General features: G+C 33.4%; 2 protein-coding genes across 4 annotated transcripts; one reads left to right on the forward strand and one right to left on the reverse strand.

Annotated features, from left to right (window-relative positions):
• The first annotated feature begins 2087 nt into the window (after positions 1-2087).
• On the forward strand, positions 2088-8743 carry LOC129303313 (uncharacterized). Of its 3 annotated transcripts, none has more exons than XM_054942539.1 (5): positions 2091-2246; positions 3869-3928; positions 6339-6454; positions 6749-6864; positions 8231-8743. In XM_054942539.1, the coding sequence occupies exons 3-5, from the start codon at positions 6347-6349 to the stop codon at positions 8595-8597; spliced, it is 591 nt and encodes a 196-aa protein (XP_054798514.1). In that variant the 5' UTR covers positions 2091-2246; positions 3869-3928; positions 6339-6346; the 3' UTR covers positions 8598-8743. The 3 variants fall into 3 exon arrangements, with proteins under 3 accessions (XP_054798513.1, XP_054798514.1, XP_054798515.1); XM_054942540.1 differs by having other exon boundaries at positions 2094-2246; positions 3902-3928; XM_054942538.1 differs by lacking the exon at positions 3869-3928 and having other exon boundaries at positions 2088-2246.
• A 2023-nt stretch (positions 8744-10766) lies between these two features.
• LOC129303671 (glucan endo-1,3-beta-glucosidase 12-like) lies at positions 10767-12687 on the reverse strand. The gene is made up of 3 exons (XM_054943145.1): positions 12590-12687; positions 11168-12490; positions 10767-11029 (listed from the first exon to the last, which is right to left on the reverse strand). Exons 1-3 carry the CDS (start codon positions 12657-12659, stop codon positions 10995-10997), a joined length of 1428 nt encoding a protein of 475 aa, XP_054799120.1. The 5' UTR covers positions 12660-12687; the 3' UTR covers positions 10767-10994.
• Positions 12688-13563: the final 876 nt, after the last annotated feature.

Genomic DNA, 13563 nt, shown 5'->3' on the forward strand with positions numbered 1-13563 from the left:
TTATCCATGTCTCTTTCCTAAAAAAGAGATGTGGATATTATAAGATTTTGCAAAAAAGAAAAAGCAAATTAATAATATCACGTCACTTTTAATAAAAAGTGACCTAATTAAATTAATCCACGTCCTTACTTAAATATTAATTTAATTAATAAAATTTTTAAAAATAAAATCTACATCCTTTTTTATAGGAAAACAACATAGATTATTAAAATTGATATTTTTAATTTAATCACTCAAATTCACGTCCCATTTTATCAAAAAAGTAATATCGATGAGCTTAAATATTTAGTCTACATATTTATCTTCCTTGTAAAAAAGATATTCTTCATTTTAACTCCCTCATTTTCCTTTTCTCTTTTTTATTATAATAATTTTTTATTCTAAAATTATTATTCTAACAATAATAATTTTTTAATTGTCAATCTGATTATTATTTTTTTAACTCAAATCCACGTCCCTTTTTATATAAAAAGCGACGTGAATTGGTTTCTAATTATTAAAATTTTTAAAAATAAATTTCACATCCTTTTTATATAAAAGTAGTGTAGATAATTTTAGTTTTAAAATTTATATTTTTAAATTAATCACCCAAATTCACGTCCCATTTAATCAAAAAAAAAAAGGGACAGGGATGAGCTTAAAATTCAGTTTCAAAATTAAAATTTTTTATTATAAAACCTATATCCTTTTTTCATGAAAATAGACATGAGTTTTTTATATTATAAGTTGTTGATTTCAATCATTTATGTCTATTTTTTCAATAAAAGAATGTTGATTATTTAAATATAAATTATAATTCTTAATTTATTAAACTATTAAATCCACGTCTAAAAAGAGACGTGAATTATTTTCTACATCTATTTTTAACAAAAAAGATGTGAATTAACATAATTTATTTTTAAATATTCACATCCTAAATTAAAAAAAAAATGGCATAAGTATTAGTTTTTTTTGTCACTTTTTATTAAAAATGATGTAGATATTTTTAATTACTGAGCACTTATTTATAGAATTATCACCGTCTTTATTTTTTGTCACTTTAATAAAAACATGTCGTAAATTGAGGGATGTAAATTATATTTTTTACAATAGTGTGTGAAGAAATAAATTACGAGATTCAATGAGTTAGAATAATATGAAGTTACAGGTAAATTAGGATGGTTTTGGGATAATAAAGCTCAAAGCAATATTGCAGTGACGACATATGGAAGAGACTGTGGAATATCTTCAGTCAAAGCAGCACGAGTTTCAAATTGGATAAGCACAGCATACTACTTGTTGATGTTTCTAACAGCCAAATTATTAAAAGTCAAAAGGGGCATTTTCATTTTGTCATAGCAACTCTTATTCCAATTAACAAACAAACCAACTTCAATTTTCTGTACTAATTCTAGGCCTCAGTTCATCACCAGCTAAAGAGTGTATTAATCTAATCAAAGAATTAGTCATCTCAATGTAATAAGAGTGTATTGTTTCAAACAAAAACGACCAGCCCAAGCCTCATGATATGCATTAGTCATACTAGAGAAATATATAGATTATAGAACAAGAATTGATCATAAAAGTTCAGAAACCTATGGTTGCAAAGGCGGAGAAGAGGGTTTTGTTGCAGTTCCATTTGCATGGATTTCTTGGAAGCCAGATGATACTATTGAAGGATAATGATGAAGTATGGAAATGAAAATATAATAGGAGCAACGGAAATGAAAAAGGATGATGATTGAATTAAGAAATAGTGATTTGATAAATGAATTTTAGGGTTTAGAATTTACAATAGATTATAGACAATTGTGATAATAGCTAAAAAGGAAGGGTGGGTGAGAGTCACCAATCAATGTTAACTTTATTTTTTTCACCATCAGAATTACAATTGACCATGACCCTATGAGAATTTGATAAGGGTAATTTAATCATTCCATTTAATACCACAGCAAGACCTTAGTCCTTCTCTAATTCTCAGTTTATTTAAATAAACTTGTGGTAAGGTATTTTAGGACAATTTTTCTTCGTTAATTTTGTTATTTAAATAATTAATTTTTGACAAATTCTCCTTAAAATTAAGTATATAACCTCGACCAATCACAGGCTTGTAGACCTGTAGTTGGTAGCGGATCCATTTTTCTTCGACGAACAAGCATCCCAAATTCTGTTGGACCCCGTCCACCGTTGTCTGCCCTGCTTGGTCGTTCTTGGGCAAGTAGTGAAGAAGGTTCGAGCCCTAGGGCTTTGTCTACTCCTCAAATCCGGTGAGATAGATTTGTTCAGTCTGGTTTTGAATCTAGGTTTGAATTTGTTCCCGCGTGGTTGTTCTTGCTTTGTTTTAATTTTTTTTCATCTTAATTTGCCTTTGAATCTGGTCGTGTAATCGTTTGAATATCTTTTGAAGTTGGGAATATTTACAGTCAGATTGAGTTTGACGTTTTTTCTTGCTCGTATTAGCTCGCACGGTGTGTAATTTGCTATTATACTTCTGCCCCTCTTCATTTTGATTACCAGCGACTTGTACGCTTTGGATTGTGTTGCGATGTTGCCATGTTGGATTTGTGTGTATTGGCATTCTGTTTATTAATCTCTTGATGTCATCATCAATTTAGAAAGTTGTCAAGGTGTTTGTGACGTATGATCATGTAAATGACTTGGCTCGAGTTGTGTCAAAGTTTCTGGAACAAAAATTAGAACGGCCCGTTATATCAACTGTGCATATTTCAAATTTTTCTGTGGGGGTGGATGCCCCCACTGAGTGTAATATGGACCCGTCTTTGGCTGATGGAAAACTCTGGTTATATTATTGTTGTAATTTTGGACTCTGAAACCTCTGCATTAAGGGGCAAAGATTTTTGGGCAAAATTTTAGTGAAGGTCATTGTGTGTAATCGGTGAGCTTGGCCTTTCATTATCTGGTTTGCTGTAACACTTAAATTCTTCTGCTGCATCAGTGGTCTACTGTTTCCTCGTTTATCTTGAAAATCTAAATCCTTGAAGTACTGTATGGGCTTTGATACTTAGTAAAATAAAAGTTTTTCATATCTAACCGCAACATTTTTGTCAGTGGGAATTTTATATTATGTTGTATTTTAATTTAATGAATATGAGCGAAGGGTAGATGGGATCGAGAATAATGAAGGTTAATGAATATGAGTGAAGGGGAGATGAGATCGAGAATAATGAAGGTTAATCATTGTAATTGTTTTTCATGATTGTTTTGTTTTGACATTGCTTCAAACATAGCGATTTTGTGTTTAATAAAAAGAAATATTGCCTATGTCATGTCTCTCCCCAAAAAGGTTAAAAACATTTCACAGTAAATGAGTTTGTTTTGTGCTTTCAAAGAGGTCATATCCCATATTCTTTCCCATTTAAATTTTGGCTTAGGGCCTAATTGGCATGCTATATAGGGCGTGGTTGTTTAAACTAATATATGTTATGAACTTATTAGTTACTTGGTTCCCGTAATATATTGTATAAAATTCTAAACGGTTACATTGTTATACATCAAAATAATGTATAATGCTCTTGGGTAAAGGGGAATGAAATTACACCTGATTACGTCTTAATCTATAGGCTCAATTCTTATTTCCCTTTACAAGCCTTGAGCATCTTGATACATTTTTCTGTGACCTTTGTCAACCATCATCGCAGCCACCATCTGCTGCATAACAATCTGTTGCTGGTCGGCCTCCTATTAGATAAGTTTAAAATCTTGATCCCCTAATTCAAATCCTAGTGCTCTGCCCCATTATGTGTTGTGCCCTGATTTGAATCATGTGGTGATGCGGGGCTTATGATAATATGATTTCTTTTCCTGATTTGAAGTCTGGTATGTCTTGTGATTTCTTCTACTTCAATGCTCTTTTTGTATACAATATTAGCTGGATGACCACTTCTGGCAACGTCTGTCACAGGCTTAATGAGCACATAAGCATTTCAAGGTAAGATGAAAGTTTATTTCTTTGTTTTCTTAGCTGTGTTTGTTTTTTTTTTTTTGGTGATTATGAGAGTAGTAGATCTGAGCTTTATTACTATTAGTTAGTTAATCGAATTTGGTTGAAAGAACGCAACCTCTAAAATTATCAGAGAAAAGTAGAGGAAAGGACAGAAAACAAGGAAGCAGTTCTTTGTCCCTTGGGAACCCTTCTTTTCCAAAGTGACTTGTGGTTCCCTTAGTTTTGCTGAACAATTTCTAAGTTTTTGATCTGACTGGATATTTTGTGATTGTTTGTAGAATGACTTGTATTTCTGGCTTAATATCCTGCATTAGTTTCAAGTTATAATTGCAACAGATGTTGGTTATAATTGTATTTTTAGGTACCGGGTCATGCACTTTTACAGTTGCATTTTGGCATTCATTGATACAATTTTAAAAATGACACTTCAATTGATTGGAATTTTAAATAAATTTATAAATAAGTTTAAGGATTAAAAGACTTATTTATCCTAATATTGAAAGAAGATCATGCTCTAAAAATTAATATAATACAATCAATTTAGATGAAGATATTATTCTTTTTAAGTTAATTGCTTCTTTCTTTCTTTTCTTTTTTCAAAAAGTTACTTTTTTTTTCCATCTTATTTCAAGAACCATGTTAAAAGTTTTCTACTTCAATTTCTTGTACTCTTAATTCTGTGCTCCTAAAATATCACAGCCAGAAAGTTTGGAATAAACTCTGGCCATTTTTGGTTGCGAGGAATGGGTCATTTGGTGTATCTGACTATCTGGTATGTGGTAGATATCATTGCTAGGAAACAATGTTACAATTAAATTAATATATTTTAGATGTTATGTAGTAAAATATAACATAATGAAATTTTAATGACAACAAAATGGGTCTCAAATATAACAATAAGAAAAAATATCAATTGCATTTTATATGACTAAGAAAATATTACATTCATGGTAAATGACTAAGAAAATATTACATACATGGTAACTTATTTTAGAACTTAAAAACATTGAATGACAAGGTATTACTGGAGAAAAAAATTGTTAGGAACCCTCAACTCAATACGCACTCATATAAGATAAAGGAATTGGTTAAGTAGCACTCTTATGAGGTTGATTAAAACTAAATTAAAATGAATAAGTTTGAAATAAGGTATTATTAAATGGTTGGAAGTTTAGAAAAGAAATATCGCTCTTCATTTAGAAAAATAACCTAAGGAAGTTAGCAAGAAAAATGAATGAAGATGGAGAGGAAAAAAACGAAGAAGAAGAAGAACCTTGTGTTGGGAGCATGTCCCACATTGAAGAAGAGAAGGGAATGAGGGAGGAAGCTTGCCTATATAAAGTGAAAGAAGATGGCATTGTTTTGTTCAAAATTTTCTGGGCAGTTAATGCAAACCTAGGAAAGGTTCTCATGGGCTGTGCATATTTGCCTTTTGTGCACTCAACCTATGAACTAAAGTTAAGTATTTTTCAGTCTAAGTATTTTTAAAAAGTTTTCTATTTCAGACAGGTTTTTTTTATGGGCCTGGCTCACTGGCTTTGGGTGGTTATACTGGTTCATGGCTAGTTTCATGTCTGGCTGGTTTTGTGTGAGTTTCAGACTAGACAAGTGACCAGTTCCTGATTCAACCAGTCAAACCGGCTGGTCCAATTCTCAGAACATTGCTAGGGAATGGTTTATTCCCAAGTTTGAGGAAATTTGTAAACCAAAACCCATAGGATTGAAGGCCCATTGTTAGGAATGAATATAGTGACCAAAATGACCTTCATTCCATCTTAAATTTTGTGAACAATTCATGACCTTCACTCCATCTCATCTTTGGATCCCAAGCCTTCCATCACTCATCTCGCACCTAGGGCTGTATTGTTGCTCACAACCTCTGTCACTCATCTTCGCCATCGATCTCATAAAGTCCCTGCTTGGCTGCTTTGTTGCTGATCTCATAGAGTCCCCTGCTTCATCCCTCATCTCCATCACTCTCCTCTTCTTCCATCGTGGTTGTCACCTTCTCTGTTACTCCCTCACTGTTCATGATGTTTGATTTGGGGCTTCAGCTTTTGTTGTTATTTCTGTTTTTTTCCCTTGTGCTTTTTAATGATCTTTTTACTAGTGCTGCTCATATGCTCACTCCCTAATCAGCAGCATAGTGGCTGTGCACTGTGGCCATGTTTGGTTGGACCGGATCTGTTTTCTTCCCCTCTTGACAAGGGATAAGCATGATATGGTGTTTTGCTATTATAATTATAAATGTGAAATAAAAATTATATTAGCATTCCATGGACATATTTACATTCTCATTCCCTTAAAATTCATTCTTGTGTACAAAAAGCATGAGTGTTGAATTTTCTGTTTATTTTCAAAATGGAATTTTGAGTTAATATTTTATTAATTTCAGGGAAGGGCATGGCTTCTTCGTCAGTGATTACTCCTGAAGATGTGTTGGAGATGTTGATGAACGATGGTACAATTGATGCCCTCAGATTGAAGATCATCAATCAACTCAAAGCTAATGTCAGTTTTCCTTTTCTTATTTATATTTTCCATGGTTTCACAATGTTCATTTTTTTTTTTACTTTGAATTGTCCCCCTTACAGCCTCACCCACCCTTTTTCTATCATGATGATGAGAAACCGCTTATTGTTTTAATGCCTTTTAATGGATCTACGGGCATGTTAGAATTATCATTGAATTTGTTCTGATTTTAAGGCTAGTAGTGGGTTAAACCTGGTTCTCAATTTTTAAAATTGAAATATGATGCATGAATTCTTAATCCAGTGACGGAATGTATACACTTCTATTCGGCAGGAGGAACTCAAGAGTACTACTATTAAGATGGCTGAACAGAGTAAAGTCCTTAATACCCCTGGGGCTGAGAAACAGACCAAAAGAGAGCTGTATGATGCCCTTCGTCATGAACTTGAGTAAGTGACTGTGTTGCTTAACGTTTTTACTTATTTAAATACTTTTTCCAACGGCATTTTTTTAAAGTTGTATCTGTTATTGGCTTTCAAACTCCTGCTCAAAAGTCATTCCACCCAGCACAATTTAGTTTCAATAGGTTCTGTATACTCTGCACACATTTTGTATTGAGATGAGTTGATTCAGTGGTGTCTTTTGATCTTGTGCTTCAGCCATTTCTTTTCCATGTTTTCTTGTAATCATTATCTTCTCTTTCCTTGTCTTCATTGCTTAACTGCCTGCAAAATGGTCCGCGCGTGTGTTACTGTTACCAAGCATAATATGAGCATGTAAATGTATGCAAGTGGTTTAGAGTATTCTTATTACTCAAATTAACACACAGAGAAAATGAATGATACATAGGGAGTTAGAGTTGCTGTTGGATGGTTGAAGCTTCTCCAACAGATTGGCCTTATTTTCCTAATCATCACACATTTTAACCTTCTCAACCTCAGTGACTATGGCCTCCTCTTGATTATTAGTCTTTTTTGTGTGTGTTTCCACAAAATCAAGAACCCTATGCTTCTTGGTATAGTATGGAAATCTGTGTTAACTCACCTAGTGGAACCATTAAAGCAGTGTCTTGATCTGTTTAATAAAAATACCAATTTGATACGATTCAACTATAGTGTTGACCATTAATTTTTGAACTAGTGCCTTGAACAATTCAATGACCGTTTTGGTTTTCAGTCCTTGCTCCTTGGTCCGTGCTTCTATTGTGAGTCTGAAATGACATGTACAGCAGTGAAGCAATGTCATTTCAGTGCTGTGCACTGCCCTGCCCAGCTAGAGGCTGAGCAGGAGAACTGGACGCATTAGGAGAAATATTATAGCCATTTTGGCCAAAAGGAATATATATCATCGCCATAATGTAGGGCATGGTCTGTACACATTTACTGGTGTTACTTGCATTAGATAAATGTGCACCTGATAAATCCTAGTTACTTGAATTTTACATTATCTGTTGATTTCTTGATTCTGCCTGTGCCTCATTATCAGTGGCGGTGTCAAAACCCTAGGTCAAGGGGTGCAATATTTTTTTGGCCGTCAACTAAACAAATTTAAAAGTTTTTTAGAACCCAAATATCTTTAAAGTTGAGCAAAAATGTGCAAAAAATTTAGATCAAGAAGTGCAAGATAGTAATAACCCTTTTTTATAATTTTCTCTAAATTTAAGGGGTGCATTTGCCCTTCTTGAGTTACACATAGTGCCGCCCATGCCCATTATTCCTTGTCAATTGCATTTTTATTTTATTTTCTGGATGTTTTATTCACACATTCTATCGGCGATTTACATCCTTTACTTAAAACCATACTCATTTCATGCAGAGCACCAATACTTGAGAAAGCTTCTAAATCAGTTTGGGATTTAATTTTAGACAACAATGGCCTAGGAAGAGAGATAAGTGAAACAGTTGAAAAAGTATTTTGTCGATTGAGTGGCCAGGAGCCTCCTTTATTTCCTACGCCAAATGACGAACCACAAGCTGATAATAAGGAGACTGGCAACAGAAAGGATCAGAAAGGGAAAGGAAAAGAGAGAGAAAATGAAAATATGAATTCTAATATGACAATGAAGAAAAGAAGTTTCGGTGAAATGAATTGTGAAGTTGATGAAACCGCCAAGAGGTCTTCAGATTCTGCTTCTGCACCTGAAGGTTCTAGCAAATCGCCTTTGCCAGTTTCAAAATCTTGAGATTGATTTGCCATGCGAGCTAGCTTTTTGTAATAAAATTGATTATATCTGGTAAATAGATTGATTAGCTTTAAAGGATGATACTCTTCGAAGTTCATGTAACAAATATTTTAGATGCAATATCTATTATTAGTAAAGTTGATCCATTCATGCTAAACAATTTTACCTAATCTGTTAAATTCTGTTAATTGTTGAAAATTGTTTGCTTGAAATTGTTGATATTGCAAAATTGGATAGTTGAAATTGTTTGGTTTATTTTTTTAATTGCGTTAAATGACAATTTGGATCTTAAACTATAAACTTATGAATCATTTAGACCCTAAACTTGTTTTTAGATGCAATATTTATGGTTAGTGAAGCTGATCCATTTACAGTATAAAATTTTACCTAATTTATTAAAAGCTGTTAATGCTTCCCTGGTTTTCAGCTGGGATCTTGTTGAATGTGTACTATAGAGGTATGAGAATGCTCGAACATGATAGGTTTATGATAAAGGTTTTATCCATGTGAGATTTAGTAGAGTTTTACATTGACTGTCAAGGTTAAATACAAATGTTCTCTTTTACTTGAGTTTGAGATCATCTGGTCAATGATATATTTAAAGATTTTGTTGTTGATAGGGTACAACATTGTGATACACTTCATATAAATGGCCCACCAAATGGGATAAAGTCTTGTTGTATGCCAAAAGTTGTGAAAACTCTTAGCTTCAAAAGTACCAAGTTGTCATGAATTAGATTTCTCTTGTGAAAGTAGAATTGTCAGCACAAATTGAGGCTTTCAGGATGCCCGTCTAGAAGGAGATTTATTTTTTTTAAAATATAAAAAGGCTGAAGCCCAATCCTTATAAACTTATTAAGAATAAGCTAACTCATTTATGCCCTATAGTTTTCTTTCTTTATTTGGAGGCAACATGTGGTTAAAATTGCTGAAAATTTTTTCCTTAAAATTGTTGATATTACAAAATAACAAAGTCAAAATTATGTGATTTATTTTTAATTAATATATAAAAATGATACAATTTAAATTGTATATTAGCATAGTTAGAAGTTAGAAGTTAGAAATTTAAATTAAAGAATGAATAAAAAATTATGTCAGCTTTTGTATTCAACCTTAAGCTATGTTAATGAGGGTAGGGTTGGAAAAACAAACTAAATTTGATATATGTGGATTTATTAGCTTGAGCTCTTAAATGTTAGGTTGGGTCTTATTAGTAGCTTTACATGAAACATGTTAACACATGTCAAATTTGATGTAGTACAACAAAATAATGTTTTGAAATGTAACCTCCTATTATTTAAAAAAAAAAACACTACATATGATGTTTATTGCTATAACCAACTAATATGTAACTTATATATATTGAAATTGGACTATTGTAGCCCTAACCATCCAAAGTGGGAATCTATGTTGGATGACTGTAGAAATAGGGGTCTAATATAGCCTCTCTCATTCTAGAACACTAATTCTTGTATCTCATACTGGATGGGTTCAAAGAATCATCCAATATAAGATTTCAAATATTGGATGATTAATTTATTCATATAATATTTGTTCCACGAATGTATGACAATCTTATACTGAACTATTTTTAACCATTCAATATAAACTTAAATAGCCATTTAATATATATATTTTTAGTAGTGCAGCACCACCGCCAAGATCGATGGGCAAGTGGAATTCTTCCACAATAACCAAAGCATGTGTCCTCTCAACTGCAACTTGTGAAGAGTCTTCTGGTTGAACAAACAAACAAACAAATAAAATTTCAAGTGTTCTGTATACCAAAAAAAAAAAAAATTCAAGTGTTGTGACTTCATGTAGTGGGATGGTTAGTCATCTTAATTTTATTGTTTTTTGACCAGCATGTTAATTTTATTGTTAACTTTTAGTTATTTCGTTTGCTTTGTTGTGAAATACTTTAATTTCTCACCTGTTTTTGGCCAACAGTTCAACTTCTCACTTGAAGAGTCATTGAATTTGCTATTGGCTAACATTGCGTAGCTTTCGGATATCGAGCTTATTTTTCAACAAGCTTTTTAATTTTAATTAAAATTTATTTTTTAAATTACACGAATTTAAAATATTTCAATATAAAATACTAAGCCTGAGTTCACGTTCAATGCTCTCATGTCGTGCTTGCTTAATTTCATAAAACCAGGAAAAAAAATAAAACCAATAAAATTAACACTTGATGCCTCCAAGAAGAAAATAACAAAATCTATTCGATGTTCATATACATGGAAAATAACTGTATATAAAATAACCATAATTACAAACAAATTGATAATCAAGTAAACCTAATGCAATATAATTTTTTATTATTTAAAAAAAAAGTGAATAAAAGCCAAAACTCAACCTATCCAATTCCAACTTCACCTAACGCACCACCATGCTTCAGTATCCTGTGGGGAATACACAATTTCCATATCCTGCATCACACATTAGAATGTCATATATTTATACAATTATATACAATTATACCTTTATAATATAATTTCTAAAAATTATAAAAAAATTAATATTAAAAATTAATAAAAACTAAAACATTGAGGAAAAGTGACCCTTACTGGGAGGCTGAGTGGTCACATGGGCGGTACCACCGAAATTGCACGTGCCAGGGCCACGTGACTTCAGTTGATAATAACTGTTGAAAGCATACGAAGCATGTGCCTCTAACGTGTTGGGATCGTAACACGTGGAACCTTCTTGAATCGGACGACAATCAGCGCCTCCCTCTCCACAGGCATAATCAAGTGCGGCTTTCAGCTTCTCCTCCCCAGCGTGCCCGTTAGCCACACACCAAGTCTGGCCATGAAACGACATCGTTTCTACCCTTCCTCCTCCGGTCACCGGAACTTGACTCTTCTCGACATTCAACGAAGGCGCCGTCTCATTGCCGTCCTTAAGCTCCCGGAGCGTCAACGGAATGTTGTACACCTTCTGTTCGTTGGGATAAAACAACCCATAGTTTCTTTCCGATTTGGGACCCGGTTTCTCGTTCTCGTTGAACAAAGCAAAGAGAAAAACATTGAGTGGATCGTTTGGCCTCAAGGGGGTCCCACTTCCCGTTAAGACACGTTTTACAAGGTTGCCATTATACGACGCCGCATTTTCCTCGCTGGCACCAACCTCGTCCACATCTCCCTTGGAGGGCCAACCCGTCTCCGTAACCACCATCTTTACGTCGTCGTATTGCAGAGCCGACATGGCTGCAAAAACGGCGTCGATCTCGGCGTCGAACAGGCTGTGATATGTCAACCCATTACCCGAATCGACCACACCCGGGTTCTCCTTGAACAACGCGTAGTCTAGAGAGATCTCATCAGCATTGGCCGAATAAGCGAAGAATGGATACGCGTTCACCATCAGATACGACGCCGTTCCGCGAAGGAAATCCAACATGGGCTTGATCACGGGTTCGATTAATTCGGACTTGAAGGATCCGGCTGAACTCGGGTACGATGATTGCAGGGCGGAGAGAGCGATGGGGGAAGAAATTTTAATGTCGGAGCTTATGTTCTGTTTAACCAGTGAAGCGTAAACGTTCTTCATGGCAGGTACGAGGAATTTTGTGGTGTTCTTTGGGTCCACGAAGACCTCGTTCCCGACGGCGATGGCTTCGATTTGGGTGGCGGGGTAGTAGTTGGTGATGTTGGCTTGGACCCAAGCATCGGTGAATGATTGATCTGCAGCGGCGGTGGAGAGGAGCTCGTTGGGGAGAGCAACGACGACGGAGATGCCGGAGTTTGCAAGGGCGGTGAGGACGTCGGCGTCAGTGTCATAGAGCTTTACACGAGTGAGACCTTGAGACTTGAGAAGCTCCACCACCTTGGACGGTGGAGGTAGGTCATCGGCTACTCTTCCATAGTTGATTCCGAAAGATCCCGCATCTGCAAAACACGTCAAGATAGAAGCAAATTCAGAAACAGTTTCAGAAAATTTTGAGTTCGATTAGAACAGTACACTGTATATGTGATTATATTACGTACGTGATAGAGCTGAAAGTAATGAGAAGAGGATGAAGAAGAAAAATGATGATGAGAGTGAAGGAGAAGCCATGCTTTTGCTCTGTTTCAGGGAGAGGGAAGAGCAGTTATTGCTTGCAGTGACGTTGAAACGTGGTGTTATATAGAGACAGATAGTGGCAGTATTGTTGCGAAGTGGAAGGCGAAGCTTGAAGCTGGAAATGATGTGGAGGGTACAATAGTAATTATGAATGAAGGACTGGCGGGACCCACAGAGAATAATTCGAAATTGCAAAAGTGAATAGTTACTGAAAATTTGGAATGGCATAGTAACTCAAAAATATTTAACAAAAAATAAAGAAAAAATGGTAGTAAAATTAAATTATATAAATAATAATATAATATTTTAAAATATTATAATTTTAATAAAATTTGTAGGAATTTTTTTGTTAATAATTTTTTAATTAAGAGAAAATGGTAGTAAAATTAAATTATATAAATGATAACTTGATATTTTAAAATATTATAATTTTAATAAAGTTTTTAGTGATTTCTTTATCAATAATTTTTTTAACGAAAAAATTATTTTACTCTTATTAATAATATGTAATTTTTTAATTAGTTTTTATTATTTTTTGAAGAAAAGTAATTCTTTAAACAAAAGTTGTAAATAAAGTTTGTTATTTTGAGAATTTACTTTTTAATAATAAAAATTCTACTTGATAAATTACTATTTTTTGTTCAATTATTATGAATTACAAAATAAAAATATTATTTTTTAGATAAAAGTTGTGTTTGGGACTTATTTTTAAATAATAGAGATTATATTTAACAAGTTGTGATATCTTATTTAACTTTTACAATTTACAGAACAAAAGTTATAATTTCTTAAACAAAAATTATAGTTGAAATTTATTATTTTTAATAAGGATAAAATAATTTTTTTAAAAAAGTTATTGATAAAAAGGTCTCTAAAAATTTTATTAGAATTATAGCAT

Source organism: Prosopis cineraria, unplaced genomic scaffold (assembly GCF_029017545.1).
Source record: "Prosopis cineraria cultivar Desert tree isolate PC_DT_omini unplaced genomic scaffold, ASM2901754v1 PC2, whole genome shotgun sequence".
Classification (NCBI taxonomy): domain Eukaryota; kingdom Viridiplantae; phylum Streptophyta; class Magnoliopsida; order Fabales; family Fabaceae; genus Prosopis; species Prosopis cineraria.